This window comes from Pomacea canaliculata, linkage group LG13, assembly GCF_003073045.1.
Source record: "Pomacea canaliculata isolate SZHN2017 linkage group LG13, ASM307304v1, whole genome shotgun sequence".
Lineage (NCBI taxonomy): Eukaryota > Metazoa > Mollusca > Gastropoda > Architaenioglossa > Ampullariidae > Pomacea > Pomacea canaliculata.
Window position 1 is genome coordinate 19,793,088 of NC_037602.1, and position 23,202 is coordinate 19,816,289.

A 23,202-nucleotide genomic window follows, 5' to 3' on the forward strand; every position below is an offset into this window, starting at 1 on the left:
AAATTAATAGCTATCAGATCAGTTTCCACTCAACGTTTCTCTGTCGTCGAAACTCGATTTTTATTCTCAAAAAAAGACTATTCCCCATCTCCACAACTGGCTCACTCACGAAGAATCATTAAGCCTTTCCTTAACGTGTTGCCGGGTTTCACATTCTTCTTTTAATTCGTCACATACACGGGTACAGAGCCGGGTGGTGGGAGCGAGGTAAGGGGAGCTGACACCCACCCCTCGGTCTCTCGGCGCTCGCTGAACTCTCGTGTTGAAACGCTGCAGGTGTTACAGGTGACATGGAGATGTTGTGATGATGATGTAGAGGTGATGTAGTGACATGGAGATATTGTGAAGATGATGTAGAGGTGATGTAGATACAGAGTTCATTCGGCAATATTTTATTTTAAGGATCATCTACATGTCAGTCTGCTTTACTATCTTCTGTTTGTATGGTGTCGACTGAAGTACACCCCCATGCCTCACTAGTACCCCGACTTTACTCATCAGTATTCTACTGATTACTCACTACTTCTTTATTGTATTCTACACATTACTAGTACCTTGTCTTTGCCCATTTGTATTCTGCCTGCTTGTTGTGTGTGGCAAGTCGACCTCGCCATCACAAGCCCCTTGCTCTCCTTATAAGGAAGCTATCACAGTCTTCCCTTCTAAATTTTCCTTCTTTAGCATCAGCCTATTAATGCTCACCATTTTTTTTTTTTTCACACCGAGAGGGAGGCTGTCCTCAAGCTGGGAAATGTTTAAGATGCAAAGTAGTGCCGCAGATCTTTATCATTCATGTGTCGAGATGGCGGTAATGTAATGTGTGTAATCTCTGTCAGCGACTGGCATTACAACAGGGTGGTACACTTCTTGTCTCGCTCACTCAAGAGATCTCGTTACTCTCGTCACAATTCGATCAGCGCGACAATGAACATGTCGACAGGTCACGTCAAGAGGTCGGGAGAGGAAAAGTCAAAGGTCAAAGATAGTGCGCGCGCACGCACACACACGCAGGAGACAGAGGAATGAGAGAAGAGCCGATGAATAAAGGTGTGAGAGAGAGAGAAGTACAGAGTGAGACTCACTTGAAACTCGTGTGAAGAAGCAGCGGTGCCCCCCCACTGGCGGGTACGGCGTTGTTCATAAGCGGGTGGGTTTTGATGAAGTTCAGGGTGGCGTCCGGTAGAGAGCGACTCTGGTTGGAGCACTGCAGTCAGACAGCAGTCACGTGAGCTTAGCGACCACAGCGCCATCTTCCTCTCGTTCAACACTTCACTAGACTTTCACACACCGGTTTGTTCTCACTGAAGGCTGAGACACACACACAAGCAGGTCATCCATGCGGAAGTAAAGGCAAAATAAAATAAATAATAAAATGAACAAGGGACGTGACTCTACCAGCTGGGGATGTGGCTCAGGAGTGTCGTCCCACGATACGGTCAGCCAGTTGTGCCAAAAGGACTTCTGACCTTTGAACCTTCCTTCGAAAGTTTTTATGATATCAGAGTATCGAAATGCGCAGACTGCTGATCCGTGGATACTGTTCCTGATGAGACAGAGAGCATGGCTAGTGAGATAGAGAGCATGGCTAGTGAGACAGAGATTATGGCTAGTGAGACAGAGAGCATGGCTAGTGAGACAGAGAGCGTGGCTAGTGAGACAGAGAGCGTGGCTAGTGAGACAGAGAGCATGGCTAGAGAGACAGAGAGCGTGGCTAGTGAGACAGAGAGCATACACACAGACACCCAGCATACTCACTGCGGCGTGTTGAACACTGCGTACACCATGTCGCCGCGGTCGCCGCTGTCGTAGGTCGGGCGGTAGTTACCTTGACCCATTTCTGTGGACGATTCTGGAACGACCATAAAAATATTTATATTTATGAAAGTACCCGGAGGTCACTGACAGCCACCCCAGCTAACAGGTGTCACACCCCACAGCCAGGTATGTTCAAGTTATAATACCATCGCATGCCATTAGTACCAACTAACCACTCACACTGACCATAAAGTATCATAAATGTTACAGGTAATCAATCCTACCTTCATTTGTAAGACAGAATAAAATGTCCACTCACATGCTGGACCACATACCCTAACACACCTGTGAAAACTTTATTCCCTCTTACGACTTACGGATCTCGTCGAAGTAGAAGGGAAAGTCGCCGGGTATGGAGCAGTTGAGGCGGGCTTTGAAGAAGGAGGTGAAGGTGTTGTACAGCAGGATGTTGCCACCCATATCTTGTTTACACACCCGCCCGATGCGAGAGAACACGGCCTGATGGATCAGAACATACAGACATAGTATCAGCCATTGCTTACCCGTTTCTCCGTTTATGTGTCATTCATTCAGCTACCCGGGGTGAGGTGCTAGAATAGCGACAACACCTGAGTAGCTGAGAGAATCTCTCCAATGCGATTCTGGACCATTGTAGCATCTGGGGTCACAGACTAGGTCATGGTGTGGAACTGTTAAGCAAGGAGGACAGAGAGCACTGACAGGACTGGAGGCAACAGACCATGACGAGGACACAAGGACCGGGGGGACTCACCTTCCCGCAGTTGATGTTCTCCACAGCCGTTTCGCGGAACAAGAAGTAAACCTTGTCATCCTTTTCGAAGGAGCCAACGAAGTTGGGTTCTAGAGAAAATAAAAGGCCGTTGCATAACAATTCCTTAGAGAGAAAATCTTGCTCTTCAAACAAAAACAATAATTTAGTCTTATCAACATTACAAACAATCAGTCAATGGCCGGCTCCACCGTCAGACATGTTTACAGCTTTAATTCTGGTTTAACAACTAGAATACAAATCAGCTTTGGGAAATAAATAAAGGAATGTTGATGCCATTCACAACCGTTCAGATCATGCTCGTGCGCGTCCTGAAAGCTCAATGTGTGTCAAGGTGTCAGTCTTTCTGGAAGGAAATTCTCTTGTCCCACGGGGCAGGTAATGTGACTACCAATTCCTACGTTTAACATTAACGGCCCACACACAGTCCACTATAACGAAAGGTAACAAAGGCCTTCTGTACAAGACATACAAGGTGCGGGTCAAAGTTCACTGACCATTCAGCCACTTGGAGTCGAACTGTTCCGTGCGAATCATTCCCGTGCTCTCGAGGATCAGTGGGTCTCGAGAGTTGAAGTCCGCCACTGTCGCTGAATACAGCTTACCATCTGGAAAATAACAAAAATCATTAAAAAAAAAGCAACGCCTGAATATTTTTTCACTTTTTTTGCAATTGGACTCTAAGCCTCGCTTTGACTACTGATGCCGTGCTGGTAACGAGGCGACGCGGTGTCACGTGTCCCATGTCGATAGCGGAAGACAATAGGAAGAATAATTTAACTCCTTTGTCCCCTGAGTAATTCCTCCACCCGAACGTAAAATGTAAAAAGAGCATAAGGAGACGTGAGGTGCATAACATGTAATGAAGAGAGTATCGGAGACAGCAAGGAGAGTACAGTGCCCCTGCCAATAACAAGATATATGAGCTGACGGCTTGATGGAGACTAGCGGCGCTTTCAAGCTTTCAATCGATGCTGAGAATATTTTCTGGAAGTCAAGCTCATACACACACAATTCTCTCGGAATACCCGGATTTTTCTGCCATTAGCTCGTCGAGCATGGAGGTCGTGGCAGCGACAGTAGTGACAAACACAATGGAGTGTCGAACGTCCCTCGGCTAAGGTTCACACAAAAGTTTAATTGTCTAAGCTATAATTCTCACTCAGCGATAGCAGGTGAAACTGAGAACAGAATTAAATGTAAAATGAGAAATAGTAAAAATCAAACAGCAGCCTCTTCATACAAGAAGACCTCGCAGCTTCACAAAAGCTGTCTCCAAATATCCTGTGTACTTGATACTTTTATCCACAAGGATTCCATGCAAAGCTTGGAGCATGTAAAACTGATCTTGGCAAGTCAATAAAATAATACTTTGATCATTTAACAACAACAAAAATATATCATGCACCAGCTGACCTTTAAGAAGGAAAGTAACAAAGAAGATATAAAAAGTTTAAAGTCTTCGAGAATATCAATTTCTCTGACTAAATCACATAAAAAAACAAGCACAGACACAAAAAACAAACAAAGAAAATGTCGAGGACACATTGACAAATTCTGAAGAACGCACGTGCAAACGTGCACATGTCACATGCTGATGATGGCTGCCATGTCAAACACGCGGGAGACTGAGTTTGTGACAGTCGCATCGGATTTCCATCACTCAGGTGGCAGCAGCAATACAAGCAGACTTTCCTTTTCTCTTCTTACCAGGTCGACCCTGGCCTAAGCGGGTAGAGTCTCTTCCGCGCCTCCAGCGGTACTGAGAAACGGGTGGCAGTCCGATCTGGACCGGAAGGTGGACAACACACCTGCGTGCGACTGTCAGCTGGGGTTTATCAAGCACGTGACAATCACCAGGGACTGTAAACCGCTGTTTACCTAGTAGTAATCCTCCGAGGCTACAAGCGTAGTACATTATCTATTACTGTCCACTCGTTCACTTCAGAGTTTCCATGCCCCTCGATATGACCCTGAGGCTGAACCTTCATGACATCGCCCATGATGGAAGCATGGAGACACATCAGGTCATGGAGGCTCCAGCCACTGAAGCCTCTAATTGGGCGCCTCGCACACCTGGCCCCCCGCAGTGAGGAGATAAAAGGATTATAAACAGCGCCGCTGCTATCCCCGTGCCCAGGGCTCTACAAGCCTCATTACTGCTGCCCTCGGCGACTCCGGCAGTTAAGAGATCGTTACAACACCCTTCTTCCCAAGACAGAGAGAGAGAAGAGATTCTAAATTCTGGTCCCGGAGTTTCTCTCTCCGAGGCCCGCCATTATTCGGACCAGAGTGATCAAAGTTATTATGCCGACAGTTCTTGGCGATAAAGAAAAGAAGTTTCGGGATGCTGAGTGTTGTTACTGCAATGCCACCTACTCAGGAAGTCGTAGCCTCGTTGTCAAGTGTCTTAAAATGGCGGTGTAGGTGAGAATAGTGTATGGTGGTTCTCTGACCATCAGGACTTGCGATGTGTGTGAGACGATCGGCATGAGCACATTTTCCACTCAATTCCTACAATGACCCCAGGGTCACAACTGCCACATGGACAACCACCCCACTTGAGCACTGATATCAGTCAAAAGCAAGATCCGGGTATTTACAATCTATCTACCGTTACAGACGACTATACAAAAGCCATCGAAGATAAATTTCTCTTAAAAACCATCATCTTGAATGTCTCGCTAAATCCCACGGCACTGATTGGCTGCAGGTCCCCCCCGCCTGATTGCGTCCCCTTGGCTGGAGACGGACCCCTAGTGACACGGCGCGCAGCGGCCAAGAGGGATAACCCAAGCCTGTCGCCAAGCAATCCATCACGGCCACACGTTACTGTCAAGACCTGGTTCCATTCTACAAGCCATCCCCTCCACCAGTCCCCCTTCCCGTCGTCCTCATCCCCCACGACTCTAAATAATAGATGGCAAACAGCCATCAACGGCTGATTAGTGTCTCGGATGGGTCTCCGGCTTCTTGCCAGACCAGACGTGGGGCCATGGCAAGAGGTTTTCAGCAGACGCCAAATTCGAGAGCACTGAAAATTGTGCTTGATCCAAAAAAAAAAAAAAAAAACCTGATTGGATTTGGTGACCTTTGTTCAATACGTTATTGCAACCACGTTAAAAAAACCCAACTAAACAATATTAACTCTTGTTCACAACTCGGTTTTATTTACTCCCAAACGTCTACTCCATTATTTCGAACCCAGCCATTATTATTCTTGTTATCGTTTCTGATGTGAGAAAGGGAGGTAAGTAACGATGATGAAGGATCTTTAAAGTGTGTACTAGTGAGTCACAGCCGTTGGTAGTCCGGGAAGTGTGGTGAGCTTCCTCCACTGCCTGTGTCCTCCTTCTCACTACCATCCCAACAAACACATCGCTGTGCAAAATGTCTTAAGCCCTCGACTAAACCTCAACTAACAAGGTTTTCCAGGTGTCGTCAACGCCCACCTGTCCGTTTCACGCAAACATGACAGGTAGGGATAGGGGGGGGGGAACATCTGTCCCGCTGTCAGCAGTCGTCCTACCCCTGGGGTCACTGTCGCCGTGATGTGACACTTTCAGTTCTCCTACTTATCTCCCTTTTACACCTGTTCTTTAAAATCAGTTTGTGAGCTTGGGAATCACACCTGCTTCAGAGTTAACCTCAAGAAGGAAGAGGACACCTATTCCGACCTCAGCATCGAAGGTCTCTCTTGTAAAGCTGGTATCGTAGACCTGTGACCTGTGACACGGAAGTTCACACACTGTCGCACACGATGCTGCAAAATTGTTTAAGCAGCTGAAGAATAACTGTCTTATTTAGTTTTTGACTTTAGACAAAACAAATGTTTACATTTAGGGTTCGTTACATTTAGAATGCGGGTGTGGTTACTAATGTTGTTAGTGGCGGGAGTCCTCAGCAACAAAGGGTCATGACCCTAGCAGTCTGTACCACTCCGTCACGTGACATGTCTGTCACTAGCATACACTTAAGGACAATATCCTTTCCCCAGAGAATGGCACTTGCTTCGTGACAATCCCCCAGTTCCCAGCCCCAGCTCGTCCCTCCGCCTACAAGTGTGACTGTGACGATGACACTCGGTGGACAGGACCACCCACTTCATGGCGGCCATCATGACAGGCGGGGTGCAGGGACCGGCATTCAGCGGGGACCACACGGGTGCGATAAGAACCTGGCCAAGATGACAACATCGCTGATACAATGACAAAAACCAATAATGTCAATCCAATCTTCTTGCAGAAAATACCTCGGACTGGCTGCAATCGTAATTAGGATTTGGCGGTTTTTCTGCCAGTCTCTCTTCTGTCATCAGTTGCCTGGCGGCCAAATCTGCAGCTGCCGTTAGCCTGTTAATTAGCGCTGGTAATACGCTCCCCCTCCGTGTTTTCACAATATGTCAGGTCGGTGTACTTCCGGTGTCAAGTCTTTACACTCACGTGGGTAATTCTTGTAATTAACGCCGTTGATTGCTGAGTGGGTACACAAGATGTTCGAACTTCTTGGAGCTGTTAACAACCTTCTACAACCTCCACCCGATCCTGTTTGTTCTACCCAACGTTTTGAGACGATTGAAGTCGAATCGAGTTCGAAACTGTTGGGTACTTGCAAGACATGGAGGTTCAAAGACTTGTAGACAACAGCGACTGTATGTTGTTGTTTACAGATTGTCAGTTTATTGACATCGCCATCACACACATCGCAAGCTCTGATCGTCAGAGTACTCAGAGGGCCACCCCACTCTATCTACCCTCCCACGCCATTGTAACATCATCATGACAAAGAGGCTGAGACTTTGGTGACGTGGCTGAGACAGTCTGCTGGAACCGACTGGCAGCACGCGCTTCACGCGCTCCTCACTGGGGCAGGACGAGGCTCGATGGCGGTGTCCTGAAGGGAACACAGAATTCTCTCGGCATCTATGGGGTGGCGGTGCTGGACAGTGGGTGTCCACCAGTGGGAATAATGGCGGGGTGGATAGATGGTGTAAGCCATGAGTCCGGGTAGGGGGAGCTCGGAAGCTTGCGTGAGTTGAATTAAGGTTGTTTATTTTGTTTACTAGGAGAGTGTAAACAGTTTGGGTGAGTAGGTAGTGATGGTGGATGTGGTGAGTGATGATGGTGGTGAGTGTGCTGGACGGTGTGTGTACCTCAGTCAGTATTCACAGTGAGTGCTGGGGGTGGGGATAGGGTGGAGGTAACGGTCGATACAAGGAAGGAACTGGTGGCGACTCGTGGCGTTTTCTAGCCAGCGAAATGCCCTCCCCTGAGACGCTTTCTCGCTCAATTTATGTCCCCTGCTGTCCGCTGGGACCGATTTTCCCCCTGTGAGGCGACGCTAGATGGCGCATCAAGCTCAATGAGTCGTTGGGTGCAAATGGACCATGGCTTTCAGCTCACTGGCCCAGAAATTATTGCCCAGTCGCAAAAGCTGCTTCCTGAGCACCGATGATGGGTCTACATTGAATCGGATGGATTTCCCATCAGGTATCGCGAGGGTGACAATCGCCAGTCCCACCGAGGCCTGCAAAAACATCAGAGGTCTAGTGGGGGGAGGGTGGCACCCCCCCGTCTCACTCAACCGTCAAGCAGAAGATACACACTGCGTCACTACAGGGCTCATCAGATAAAAAAACAAACAAAAACGACAAACAAAAACGAAAAATCAACTTCAAAACAACGAAACAGTGGCAACAGAGAACAAACAGTATATTTACCGGCGTAGATCGCAGTGGTATTATGGGATGGATCAAATGGGCACAATGCCACCCCAGACTGATCTTTGTGGTGAGTTTTTTGGTATGAACCATCCTCCTGTAATAAAAAAAACAACAACAAATAATAAAATATTTTGTGAGTCTTCGGTCCTGTGTTGTTAGGGAGAAGGTGGAGCTGTTCGGGGTGTGAACTTTTACCTCTAAGGATGGAAAATCTTTTTGTAGTAGGGATGAAGAATGCTTGAAGGGTAGGGTGGGTAATAGTTTAGGGGTGGAAACGGGACAAATTTCAATGCACTAAGGGTCATCCATCCTTCTTGCTATTTTCAAGCAATTGGCAGGGAGGGATAGTGAACTTATTTCCATCACTTTGCGCTTGGATAAACCTATATGATACCAAGTGAGCAGTTTGTGATAGCAATAGGCGCACAATGTTTACTGTGAAATCGTTAAATGTGAAACATACATTTTTACTAGAAAGTGATGATACTTTATATCATAGTGTGAAGTGTAGTAAAGACAGCAGCTTCTGGTGAAAGTAAACTTACAGACTGTGTATATGACCGGCAGGTAGGTCTGAAGGCATTGGTACCACACATGTGTAAGTTATCCGGTGCTTTCTTCACAAGAACCCGGATGTAGTTTTGGCATTCAGTCTGAAAGCAGATTGCAAGCAGTTAAAATCCCAACAGCAACAGCAAGACTCAGACATGTGACCTGCTTTGTCCAACTTAAAAAGCAGGGTAAGATTGTGGCTCATCGTCTCTAAAACATGGGAATGCTCTTACAGTATTATTATTAACGAACTGTCGTTGGGATGCGGACAGACTGGTCGTCAAGGTGTCCACCAACGAGTTGGTCGCCGGTGAGTGAGTGAGATGTCAAGTAGGAAAAGTCGTGACCTTTTGCACTCTCCCTTGAGAAACAGTGGAAAGAGCGATAGTCTGGAAGCTTCAGGAGAAATTAAATACTTTGCTTGGTAACCAAAGACAAAGATTAATTGACAACAATGCAGGAGATGGGGGTAGGCTGGATGACCTTAGCTAGTGACCCCAGTACCAGTCTGCACCTGAACTATGCTAGATGTCTGCTGCTGGTAACTTGCAGGACGGACGGCCGTCTTTCTTGTTGCTCGACCTCTGACCTTTCTCCCTCTGGTTTACCCCCGCTGTGGCAGCTCAACCTCTGCCGCAAAACGGGTTTACCCAGCATGCATAGCAGCGACGGCGCAATCCCTCACCTGGCCTTACTGTCACCTGTCCTGGGATCTCTTGTCACACTTGTCTCAGGCTCTACCTGTACAGTCTTACTCGCCTCCAAACGTAGCGTACAGGAGCTCCTGTCCATGTACATGTAGCACCATTTATAGAACAGTAATTTTTGTATTCAGTATAGGTGAAGCAAGTTACCAAAGCCAAAGATCTTCATACAGAACCAGGCCTCATCTTCTGGGATCACATTCTTGAACATCCGGGTTTTCTATGACAGCAATTTCTCATTTGTAAACAGGTATTTACCTTGATAAATCTGTCGTCTGTAAATGTAAATGATTCAAACATGCTCGCGCATGTTTACTGCGCACGATAAGCACCTGCTTCCGCACGTTTACAAATGATAAACGCGTGTTTACAAACGACAAGCACGTGCTTACAAATGACACACATGTGTATAACCCTCCGCATCATAAGCGCGTGCGTACGAGAGTTAAACAAGGGCGTCATCGCACACGTCATGCCTTGTGACGTCAGCGGTGTATGACATTTCACGCGCGCATGGCTGGCGCCTGCTGAGCACCTTTCACGTTATTTCTTTCTCTTTAAATGGACCGCCTCCTGTCAGGAATATCAAATGGAGGACCGCGTTGTTTATAGCAAACTTTTATTTACGAAAGTGGCGCTGAAGGTGACCCCGGCTGGTGGACATAAATCTCGTCCTTCATTCTTATCGCCGCTCGCCTGGTTTATGCCCGTTATAAGCCAATGTTTACAGTCAGCGCGTTATAAGTGAATGTATACGCTGAGTAACGCCCTCTATATAATGGTTTTCTTCTCCTGGCTTAGGGTATAATAAGTTACTGGAGAGCCTCTTTCTCACCTGCCCACCTTGACAAATCACGTCTGGCTTTCGCCCAGCTCCACACCGCCTCCCAAACTCAAGTGATGCTGCGGTTGTGTGCAGTCGGGTGGGGTAGGGGTACATTGCCCTGGGTACAAACGTACGAAGGACCAGACACCGAGAAGGTAGAGAGAGGGAACTAAAAGTCTGATGAACTCTGACCTACAAAAATCGCGAAGACTCAAGGCGTATTGGGTCACCATAGCAACATTTCCAAGAAACAAAAGCATTCCAGGTGCGGACCAGAATAGAGGATTGACTTTATATACTTTTTATTGTTCTAACGGATAAACAGAAAAAAAAAAGAAAACCAACACACGTGCATTTTTGGAACAGCGTCCAGGTCAAGAAATAATAAAAAAAGTTTTCACGAAAAAACAGCAAGACAATTATTCTTCTTCGCACCACAATTTGAGAAAGAAATAACTCTAAACTGCAAAAATAAGCCCTCATCCTGGTAACAAATGCCATCAGATAACAGACTGTAAAGACGGCTTTAACGGGCTGAGCCCAAAACATCTGCATGTGAAGAGGAGAAGAAATGAGGAAATCGTGGACCTGCCGAACGACAGAAAACTCCATTAAGCTGGATGTATGTCCGGCTGGCGTGTTGGCTTCTTTTTACTGGAGCAGTCACTGGTTGTGACACCAGAGATTAAAACCACATCTTGGGATGGAAGCTGTAATAAAGTGTTCTTATGGTACATGGCAATATTTTATCTTCACTCTTTTGTGTGCGTGCGTGTGCACGTGCATGTTGAGAATAAGGATAAGGGCAAAGAGGACGAGGTATGCATGTGTTTGGAGGCGTACAGAGCGACAGAACCGATTAAAAAAAATTAGAAAAGGACAAAGTAGGAAAAACACTTAAAAATAGACAAATGCAGGAGGAAAATGCCAACAAAAAACAAAAACAAAAACAAGAAAAACACGGAAGCAAAGCCCACCGCTGGCGGCCTGTCCGCCTTGAGGAGCGTGTGAAAGCCAAACTGAAGCATCTTCATTATGTAAACGCCCTCCCAGACCGATGAGAAACTTCACAAACTGGACACCAACGGAAATGGTTCGCTAAGCCCCCTACCCACTGCGCGCGCAGATTGTGCAAAAAGTCTGTAAAAGCCAGTCTTCAAATGTCCAATCCGAGAAAGCAAGAGATTTCTCTCTTCCCTCCAACCAGCGGTGAGGGACTGAAAGAAACAAGAAATAAAAACAGGTCTCTCGAACTTGGAGGTAAATTCACGGGGCAGACGAACTATGGTAAGCCTTCATCTTGTGACCTGGTTTTTTTTTTTTTTTACAAACCGGAGGACAGAGCAACCGTTGGATTCCTCGCTGTGTGGACACGGGTCAGGCGGGGTCACCCCAGACACGGCGCCGCCCTGTTGACGACCTTATCTACTGTTGGCCCCTTGTCATGGCCGCCGGAAGAGCCTGGACCCAGCAGGTGAGATGCTGTGCTGCAGCAGCAGCCGTTCAGGCTAGGGCAGGCGACAGCAGCAGCCGTCCATCGCCAGTTTGCTCCCCAAACACCTGCTGATGATCAGCTGGTCTGCTGCCCTCCTGGTCAAACACGCTGGCTCCGGTCCCCTCGCCTTCCATCCAACTTTAAATATAGCTTCCACAGTCATTACAGCCGACAGAGGGCGGCAGGAAAACATCAGAGAAGACATCACTGATACAGAAAAGTCATCTGTCCTCTTTACACAGGACCCAGCCCCCAGAAACCCACAAGACATGTTGGAACATTCGAGTAGAAACTTTTTTTTTTTTACATCTTTCATCAAAGATGGAGTAGCCACCTTGCTCTGTCTTGTGTTTAATATGAGATTTGTGATTTAAATGTGATGTGCGACTGAATCGTTTCACAAGCAATTCTTGTCTGATTTTTGACAGGTAGGATGTGTTTTATTCGTCACCGTTGTGCTCCAGTACACAGTCCCAAGCTGCAGTGCAGAAGGGAGAAGTGAAAGAAATGCGAGCGTGAACAAGCGGTAGTGGAATGCTGTTTAAATTTAAACTTTGTCAAATGAAGTCTTGTGATGTCTGCCACCTACCCCCCTACACCCCTTCCACACACACACTTTCCCATTGGGAGGTGCTCAATGTCAGTCGCGCTCAGACATTCCACATCTCAGCGTCTTGCTTTCAACCTTTGCCCCGCTTGTTTGCGCATGCTCCGAGTCCCGGTGACTCACCCACGGTTTACCCAGTCTACGCACCCCTTTGGAAGCTCTGTACCCTTGTCACTGCAGGGCGCCCACCATGCGATGCTTGTGGTGCAGGACATCTACCCTGTCAGCTGTGGCACCGTCACGACCTCCTCCACCATTCTCTCTCTCTCGTCTCTCTCTCGTCCCTCACCAGGGGTGGGCAGATAACCCAGCGACAAAAAGTCAGGACAAATATTGTCCCTTGGTCTGGAGTGCTTGCCCTCGCTACTACAGCCTGCGACCTGTCGGCGGTCGTGTGCACCAATTAGCCACAGACCATTGGCCGGCCCTGCGTGTCGCACGTGCTGGTTGCCTAGGCAACCGCGACGAAGGGTCAGTGCTGACCACTAATAAACTGTGTGTATGTGTGCGCGTGCGCCTTGGGTACAAAATACTCAGATGACTGAGGCTACCCGTGTATACAGCCCAGCTAGGTAAACACTCAGTGCACTCTGCACCCTGCTGAACCCTCTTATCAAAGGTCACGTGATTTACATTTGCCACCACGTGTACATCTACAAGGAATACTGTTTAGTTTAATATCTTATCTACATATGTCTGAGGTAATGATTTGTACATATGTCAGACTGTAACATTAGTGTTGTCAAGGGGAAATATTTTGTTGTCTGACATGTGATGCAACTCTTCTGTCATTCTAAATAACAGGCACGAAAGGCAATATAAACCCTGAGTTCGACACACAATAAACTTCGATAAACCATAAGTTCGACCTCTGACACAACAGTTTTTAACTGACGAAGCGTTTAGACAAACCACAACAGCAACATTAAAGTAAAGCCCTCATTTGACAAGCTCCGAACATGAATGTCAGACATGTCCGTCGGACGAGTTAAGCTTCAGGATCAACTAGTAACCGTCGCGAGCATGGGAAAAACACTTGTGGGGACCTGACACAGAGCAGGGGCCGTAACTGGCCTGAGTTGTCCCCCGGTGACTCACCGCGATTAGAGAAAGAAAGTGAAAGTGGAGATGTGTGGAAGGAATTCGCATTTCAAACTATGGCTTCGTGACTGGAGACAGCGCAACAAGCGGCTGACGTGCCGCCACAATCTCCGCGCACAGCCCCCATATCGCGCATGCGCACGTAGGCTCTTCACGCAGAGTACACTACCGTGACGTCACAGCCTAACAAACGGTCCTTTGTAAGCGCGTGAGTACGTGAGAGATTAGCGGTACACCCGAGTGCAGCAAAGCCGGATAAGTACGCAGGGAGGAGGGGCGAGATGCTCGAGTGGCTGTGAGAACATGGAGGATCAGGGAAAGTCAAGAATTTGACGACAGCTGATGCAAGGGTTTGAAACGCCGGGCAGGTTGTCCTCGTCTGTGTCATCAAACTCCTCCCAACCCTCCCATACACCTTTTACTGACTCTTCATCCATCTGTCCTCACTCTCCGCTGAAAGAACTTCTTAACTGTGAGTCAGGCACAGGTGGATGGTACAAGGCCCCTGCCAGAGCTCGGTGTGTGTATGTCTGCGCGTGCGCGAGGTAATTTGCTGATGTAATTCCATCTTTATTATCTTCACTGTTCACGACTGATCACCTTGACCTCGCAAGGTGAGGCCACTCGGCATTCCACACACACAATCCCCTGTCGAGGACTGTCAGGTACTCCCGGGGTCGCCGTGCAGGGTCAGGACAGGTAAACGTGCCAAATCGCAGGTTGACAAGACGAGATAATACCTGCGCAGGTAACATACTAACCAACTTCCAAACCGACGCATGTTGTCAAACACGCACCGCCATTTATTTATATCACGAGCAGCTGATACTCGTACAACAACAACAATGTCCCAGGACTTCAAGGACTGACAAATGAAAGGAGAGAAAGACATCCACCTTGCTGCAGGCACGTAGGTGACTGATCAGTAGTGTATTTGCACCCTGACCTCTCACCTCACTGAAGTCTCGTGAGAAAAACCGAGAATGCACGTGGTTTATCCGTGTGTATGTTAGTGTCGTTGGGTAGAAACAAACCTAAACAATTCAGGTGAGGACAGTCGCCACTGTTTTCAATGAAAGACACTAGTTCCGGTCTTCGTCCGTCTATTCGTCCATCTCCTCCTTTATTTCCTGCCCTCCTTTCTATCGGACTGCAATGAACAGAAAAAACGAAAAAAGAAAAAACACGGCGGCACCATTGTGGAGGAAGGACTCCGCCCCGAAGTTAATTGATTCAATTGACATCGATAAAGCGTCCACACGGGCACAAGGAAACCCTCCGAGAATGGGGCGGGCTGCGGAAAGAATAAACATTCTTTCTCCGTTCCTGGCCTTTCCTAGCCTCTCTTTTTCACTCCTTCTCTTTCTCTAAGCCACCAGCCGCTAAATCTGGAGAGAAAAACAGCCGTCAAGGTCTGACAACTTAACGGTCCCCTTCTCGAGTTTACTCGGGTTCTTGACACAAGAAACGGCGACTGTCTCCTGCTCGTCTCGGCAACAAAGAGACAGTTTGTTCCTCCAGCCATCGCCGAGGAGACGGACACGTCTCAGCAATCTTTTCCATTTCTCAAGTGCTTCCTGATGAGCTCTCCAGCCCGTGTCACGGCGCGCCGGGGGATGTGGGATGGTGGTGGTTGTGGTGGTGGTGGTGGTTGTCACAACTTCTTAACTTCCTGCACCTGCAGCATCCTCTACCTCCACTAGCGAGGTTGCTAAAGGGTTACCGACCCCTGAATGTGTGCTGACCTCCGACACGAGAGGATGCTGACCGACTGAAACACATTTTTATGTACATGTGTATATAAAACTCTCGCTGCACCCGATGGTGAGCTTGTATGACCAGACATTAGTCTGGACTGAGTTCAGGGGTTAACTGTGTGTGTTCAAGTCACGTGTGTAATAATTAACGCAGGGAAAACTTGTGTCCCCCATTCTCTAACTTCTGTGAAGTCCATGTATCAGCAAGAATAGCGGGTGTGTGTTGTACTTGCATCTCGTATTCTGACCTCCTTGTCAGACCTGTCATGTCTCTGTCAGCCATGTTTAGCCCTCGTGTAGTCGCTCGTGAGCCCACACACACCTGGTGCCGACTTCCGGTGCTGAATATTGAATTCTCAGAGTAAGGAACACAAGGACGGCAAGATCAAAGCGTTTGTCTAGGAATCGGTACGAAGCCTCATTTCCGTTAACAAATGGCTGACCTCCTTGAACATGAGGGGCGGGAACTATTCGCACTGGAACAACAAGAGAATCTTTCTGGCCAGCAGCCAGCTACCCACACGACCACCCGGAATCCTCGGGAAGAGCAGTACTTCAGCACTTGGGTAACCGTCATGTCTGCTGAGAGAAGCATCCACCGAATTCAAATCGTTTATAAGTCTTGAGGTGAAGAGGTTTGTCGGCTTTTTTTCTGCATACAGAGAGAGGGAGGGACGGCTGAGGGGACGAGCAAGTCAACTAAAGTGTATCAGCGACCGACAGGTCAAACTTCATCTTGACCTTACAATGATGCTCACAAATTGCAATCAGGGTAGTCAGCAATGAAGGACGGGTAGTGTGATCAGTGAGGACGTGCCTGCGGGCACAATTGCCGCGGAAGCAACTCCTGATGTCCTCGTTGTTGCCGACTCCCTATCGACAGGGGGCGACCGAGGACGTCAGACAGGACCAGAATCCGTTATCTGACGCCACCCGGCTTCGTGTCTCCCGAGCCCCTGAACCTTACTACGATTGTTGTTGCAGCACGCTGCTGTGCTTATCTGCCCTTCAAGAGAGCAGTGATGACAAAGGTGACGTAGCTCGTCGATAAGACTACCGCCCACGTAGTGACGCGCACTTTCACGAGGAGGTTGCGCAGTGGACAGAAGTGAGGGCACTGGGGTCACGCGCACCATTGATCAGCCACTGGCACTGCTGCGGCGAGATGCCGATAGTGAGCACGCGGGGGACAGAGCACACGTCACCATCATGAGCACAGTGTTTGTCTTTCAGGCCCAGTAACCACGTGACATAAAGCAGATGCAAGCTGCCGCCCTCGAGATCCTCCGCTCCTCGACTCACCCTGCGGTTTCATTTCGTCACCTTGTTGATCAACCCTGCATGTGCCGATGTACTGGCCTGCATTCGTGTAGTTAGTACAGCCCCTGGACGAGACAAGATGGCTCCATAGCACGGAATTATGGTTGTCCTTATGTATGACGTCACTTCCGTTTTAGACTGTTCCCAGTCTCTCGAAGGTTGCGCACAGAAAACGCACAGAAACCTGTGTCTCAAAATCTGGTGATGCCATCTCCCAAAATGTATCAACCAACCTCTCCCTTCTCCCAACCAATGAAACAGTTTTCTCAATCTCGCGTAATCACTGAGGCGAGCACGAGAGGTCGAGTAACCGTGTGTAAGACGACCGCACGCGCTTCATGCTCCGCTGGTCACAAACACCTCGTGACAGAGAAAAAAGTGCAACAGCTGTCAGCGATCGAACGGCAAAACACACGACAACATGGACGAGCGTCCAACCGCTTTGCCGTGAATGGCGGTGGGTGGCCCACCAGGCAGCTCCCGCCAGCCGGCGCTGTCAGCAGGCCCGTCCATGCAAGCAATCCATCATCTCAGTCTCCTCGTCTTGTCGTGCGTTCGATACTTTTCTTCAGGATGGAAAAGCAATCCAGACATCGGACCTGCTTCCCTCTCTCCATTCACCCCGATGTAGTCGCAGTGTCGGCGGCAGCTAATGACGTAGCCTTGTCAACGGTCTGTGCTCTGTGACGTAATGCACGTGGGTAAAAGGGACGTAGTCTTGTCGGCGAGCCGTTCTTTCGTCACGTAGTGTACTCGGGTTAACATGAGTAGTCAGGTGAGAGAGAAGAGATTCTTGCAACAGCTAAACCTCGATCACGGAAAGACAGAACAGGACGAGATCCGAACACCAGACCTTCAATGTCTGTCCTGGCGACTGAGACAGAGTTGAATGAATACTTTGTTTTGGGAGAGGGTGGGAGAGGACGGACGACTAAAATCAATTTAAAAACAAGAAAAAGATATTCTTTAAAGATCTACATTGAATGTTGTCGAACGATTCGTCTTAAGGCGCCGAACCCTGAGTCCTGACCTCACAAAGGACGAGCTTCCAGCAGTTTCTCTGTGAACTTGCAGGAGGTTCTTTTGGCAACTCGAATGTGAGGAGAAAGAAAAAACAAACTATAACCACAGGGCAGGCTGCAGCTTGTGAGATCGAGACTCGGGTTGACCAAGTCAGGAATGGTTTGTTCTCTCCCCTTGCTCCCCATCCCGCACCAGCGGCGCGAGTTGACAGTAAACAGAAAGTTGTCCACAGAAAACTTGCTCCCCGGCTGATGAGGCTGTCCAGCGCCGAGCCACACAACCGAGGGCTGCTCCTCCGACTCTTCGATCAGAAGCCGTGATGGCAAGACCCCCGCGATGGCCGCACCACGCGCCTTGTCCTCCCTTGCTGCTGTGACTGGATGTTTGCCCGGCCACAAACAGCATCTGCCAGCTAATCAAGACCGTGTGGACATTCGCCTCCTGCTCTGAGCTCTTCATCAGCCACCTCCTCCAAGCTGCGATTGTCTGCCCAATCTCCCCCCGCTCGTACCCGTCCTGCTGTAGAGGCAGATAACCTTTTAGATGGAGGGACCGGTCCACCAGGGTGCTGTGAGCTTGTCTTGACAAGCAGCTCGTCGCCCTCGACAGAAAAGGGTAACTCTCGCGCCTGATTTTGATTACCTCCCTTTAATAGAGGGAGCTGCAGCCGCTGTGACGTGTCAAAGACACTCTCTTCGCTCTCGAGTCCTCGCAAGGGATGTCTAAGCTGCTGGTGCTGTGAAGCAGGTTTTCTAATCCTTTTCTATTCAGCAAAATGCCGGACTGGGCCCCGTGTCGCGAAAAGAGCCAGTGAAGCAGACACGTGACATGCTCTTTCAAATGAGAAGTGCATAGCGAATCACGTGACCCCTTGCTGGTTAAAGCATGTCACTCGTCTTCTGGAACTTGTGATACAGGATGAAGACAATCAGGACAAAGAATTGTCTTCACAACAGTCATTTTAGTCATTGGATTCTAGTCAAACATGTCGGAAAAGTCTTACTCAAGTCTTACATAACCGTCACATTAAAATACATTGCTGAAATATAAATAAGATAAACATTTCGTCCAAAAATCGTACTGTAAAAATCTTATTGTAATACATCAACTGACGGTGAACAACAAATGCAGAAAAAAAAAAAAGAAAAAAAGAAAGAAAGGTTATTACAGAAGACGGAGTGCATATATATATATGACCCTCGGGAACACGAGTACAAACAGATAACAACAGTGATGTAATCGAAACAGATAATTTACTCACCAGCGATTTTTGCCTTTTAGTGCACACATCAATATGAGACTCTTCCGGTGTCCACTCGATGCTCTGCGAGGAGAGAAGATGTGATTGAAAACAACCGTAGGCTAGTGTTGGATCACAAGCACCGCCGCTCGTAGCTCACAAACATTCAAACCCCAAAAATCACTTTGTACAAGATGAAAGCCATTTGCCAAAGATAATCAAACGACCAAAAACTGCCACTACACAATCTTCACTTTCTACAGCACTTAAAAAGTCGCGCGAAGCAGATAAATTGCGGGCTTGCAGGGAAAAAGATGGCGAGGAGGCTGGTGGCCACAGTTTATGAAAAGCTTTGCAGGTGTTTGCACCGAGCAACGCTTTCTTTCAACGGCTTCCATCATGGCCTCTCACAGCCTCTCACATTGAGATAGTCATGTATCATCTCACAGTAAACACCACTCATCGCGCTGCTCGGTGTCGACAGCAAGTTGATAGGTTGAGAAACGAGCTTTGGCAAGGGAAGCAAAGGGTAAAAAGTCTTGTGGAATTAGTTTGTGAAGTCGAGTGTTATCGCATGCAGGTAGATAATAAATAAGAATCTGAGAAGTTGGCGGGAGGAGAGTGCGAAGATGTATTGACAAAACAAAAACAAAGCTGGCGGTAGGAAATAACACGAGAGGGAACTGAGTGAATGGAATGAGTGAGAAAGAAGATGGCGAGAAGGTATGTAGAGGATAAAGAATAAAAAAGTTGAAAGTTCAGGAGCCTGAAGGCAAGTAAGTAGACATAGTGTAGACACCGGCATAAACACCATGGCGACAGTAGGGGCAAAAAAGGATTGAGAGAAGGAAGGTGTGCACTTACCGCTTTGAGCTCAAGTGTCGACATGCTGACGTTGAGGACATGGTTTCTGTAAACAGTCAACATCAGAGACTACAGTCAACAACACAGTATGAATCATATAATACACCAAAACCAGATTGAACTGGTACTTATGTTAAATCATTGTGAGTGTGTTTGTGTGTACGCAGCAATTAAAAAAAAAACTTGAAGTATGTACTCTCTGTCTCCGTACACCCGGACTCACACCTTCTCTCACTCACCTGGCGCCAATGAGCATGGTGTCGTGTTCGGCCAGCAGTAGTCGGAAGTCGTGATACTCTTTAGAACCGTCACCGAACTGTTCGATCCTGTCGCCATCATCTGCAACACACAAAGGGCAACATGTTACCTACAAGAAGGTTTAGCCGGGTGAGCGGCAGTAATAAACCCCTGTAACACATGTAACACATGTAACACAAGGCTTAAACTCATGGCCAGGTAATGCTATCCTCCTATCACTTGCTTTACTCATGCTCGTTGATGTCCATGATGACTTCTTCACATGTGAGCCAGTGACAGAGGATCCTACAACGTTTGTCTGTCGTGGGCGTGTTGCTCGATGGTAAGGCCAGCTGTACCCTGTAATACCCGGTAACCCCTGCAGTACATGGTTAACACAAGAGTAACCTGTGCTGAAACAATTCTACAAACACGATCTAATGAATGGAGGTTATTTTAAAATGATTTTCTGTCATGCGATGTTCAGGTTGTTTTCCCGCTGTACCCGAGGCTGTAAGAGCTCGCTGTCCTGTCTCCTTACATTAAATGAGATCGTGTTATCTGCGTGTTTTCCCCTCGGTTCACTCACCCTTCGGTCCATCTAACCGCTCTCTGACAGCCCGCCTTCAAAGCCCCATTCACATTTTATAGAAAACGCCTTGTGGCATTCCCCTCTGACCACACTTCTCCTTCTATTTGTAATCTTTCCCTATTCCACGTCAACGGCCGACAACTCTCATATTTCATCTCCCCTTGTGTAGGACTTACACCCTCCCCACCCCACCTCCATCTTCTGCACAGACCAAGACGGTTGCCGGCGGATTACCCATGAACCACAGTCACTTCCGGACTGTGTGTAAACGGAACTTTCGGGTTCAATCAATCATCAGCAGGCGACCCCCGACTTGTCAGCAAGGGCCGCTACTGGCATCGCCATCGGCTCCACCAGCAATTGTCTGGCACCAGCCAACGTTCGGCGTGCACGTGGCCACGAGACTGCTTCCAAGGGGCAGCAACTCTGTCGGAAACATTATCTCCCCTCAAACAGAAGCCCTCGTTTGCTGTGAGCGAATCACGTGACCTGCAGACGGCCGTGTTTAACAAACCGCGACAGCATGGCGGCCAGGGAGGGGGAGGGACAACCTACAGGTACACCTACAAGGTGCCCGGATTAAGCACGCAACATCCTCGCGGCTTGTAATACCAGCCAATCGATCTCTAATCGAAGACCAGTGTTATTCCCTCGTCACTCTGTAGGCACGACAGCGCCATCAAGGTGAACAAACACGCGCTTCCACGTCTTGTGCACGAGCGGTGGACACGAACCTTGTCACGAGGCGGCAACGAGCTGGAGATGAGAAACTTTCTTAGTCAATTGATGGTGTTCACCTTTTGTCAATCCACTTTCTCGAAGCCCCCTTGCCCTCCATAAAACTCCAATAACAGAAAAACAATCAGTCAAACATAACTTTCATACATCCGCTCTTCCCTCAATCGCTGTCATCAGCAACGACAAATGAACTCGCTGTCCTTAAAAGCGTTCACACAGTTCAGAGTATTCCAGCCCGCGCGACCCATGCACGCTTTCAACGACCTTTCCAACCCGCGGTCTTGGAAACAAGGGCAGGTAATAAGGCTCAAGGGAGGGCACCGAGAGAACGAGGAGCACTAAAAACTAAGCCTGTGTTATCGACTACTGACGATCACGTCAGGTAGAACTAAATATGTTTCTGCGGCACAGAAAAACTCGCACGTTTAGAAAAAGGTCAACCTGATAACCAGGACAATTTTTCACTATCCTTCACTCAGCCGTGAGTCTTCACGGTGACACGCCATTAATTTTAAGGAAACATTTTGGGAATAATGCAATTTAGATCTGCTGTTCTGTCCCTTTCCTTACAAGAAATCGATTTTTGTTTGTCTGCAGAACGTCACGTGACGTGGTACTGGACTCTTCCATACTGGCGCGTGCTTGTGATCGCTACTCACTCACATTCCAGTCTCATTGTACTCCACGGAGGCAAGTACTGAATACTCACTTTGGTGTACACTGCAACCTGTCTTTAAGTTGGGGAAAAGACCGATTCAATTATGATCAATATTCTCTCTCCCCTCTTTATACCCCCCAAAACCCCCCGCCCATGTGTTATTTGTATCGATATATTGAAAACGTTATTTTCTTCAGCTCAAAGCTCGCTGTAGGATGTCGTCTGTGTGGACCAAAAAGACAGAACGGAGCACAGCCAATCCACCCAACCCCAGCCCTCTAACAGACTCTTCCCTTTTGGTGGCTGTCATGGGTGCAGTCTGTTGGAAATCGGTGAAATCAGATCATCAACGCAGGTCCTTTGTCATCTAACGACAGTTCACTTTCCTGTTGTTGCCTTCTCCACCGTGACGCCCTGTGCTCCGGCTTTGTCACACTCGTCGCTGGTATTCCGAGCTCGTGGGCCTGTCACAGCATGAAGTAGGGTGACGTGGGGGTTAGTGGGGGAATCACTCCACACAGCAGACGACACCAAACACGCCAGCGCCATGATTTAGCGCAGTGCTTCCTCCCGCTCCCGACTCCTCCCGCCCTCGTCCAGCCCTCGAGCAAGCCACCTGCTGACGTTTTTCTGTCAAACTGATCAAAAACGTCACGGAAGAGAGAGAAAAACTACGTCATGTTGTAGGCCAACGTCAAAATAGTGTTGCTAAGGTAACAAAGACAGTGTCGGTGACGTAAGAGACGTTTCCCGTTGTTGTGACCCCAGGTAAGCACGGGGTCACCTGTCGAGGCTGCCATGACCCTCCCAGCACCAGGCTCAGCGCACTTCCACCTCCAGCTGAGGGGACGGCGAGGAAAAGTGGGTCAGCGTCTCCTGACGCCAGGTACAAACGCAGGGTGTCCTACCTGCTAAGCCACGAGTGCTGCAAGTCGCACCTGTGTACGGGGGGAGGTGTGTATGTGTTGGGGGGAGGGGGAGGTAGGATTAGCGGAGTTGGTGAAGGCGAGACGGGAAGAACAAACACGGCGACTTGCAGTCACGTGATTTTTAAACCACGACGCCTGTGATTTGACCATCAATGCTTACTTACGACGATCCAGTGAGACGTAAAAATAAATAAAAATAAACAAAGACCCATTAACAGGCTAAGACGAAACTAATGAAGGAGGAGGCGGGTAGGTACTCGTTCTCCCCTCC

The 23,202-nt window shown here is 48.3% G+C and overlaps 1 protein-coding gene across 1 annotated transcript in view; it reads right to left on the bottom strand.

Annotated features, from left to right (window-relative positions):
* LOC112553721 (semaphorin-1A-like) overlaps nt 1–23,202 on the bottom strand; it is an 83,992-nt gene that overhangs the window by 20,772 nt on the left and 40,018 nt on the right. Inside the window, exons 2-12 of the mRNA XM_025221128.1 lie at nt 20,017–20,116; nt 19,778–19,823; nt 18,935–18,997; nt 8,834–8,941; nt 8,286–8,382; nt 3,064–3,174; nt 2,549–2,637; nt 2,133–2,274; nt 1,756–1,849; nt 1,396–1,543; nt 1,083–1,204 (exon numbers count right to left, since the gene is read on the bottom strand). Coding sequence (XP_025076913.1) covers nt 1,083–1,204; nt 1,396–1,543; nt 1,756–1,849; nt 2,133–2,274; nt 2,549–2,637; nt 3,064–3,174; nt 8,286–8,382; nt 8,834–8,941; nt 18,935–18,997; nt 19,778–19,823; nt 20,017–20,116 — 1,120 coding nt within the window. The remainder of the gene's footprint in view (nt 1–1,082; nt 1,205–1,395; nt 1,544–1,755; nt 1,850–2,132; nt 2,275–2,548; nt 2,638–3,063; nt 3,175–8,285; nt 8,383–8,833; nt 8,942–18,934; nt 18,998–19,777; nt 19,824–20,016; nt 20,117–23,202) is intronic.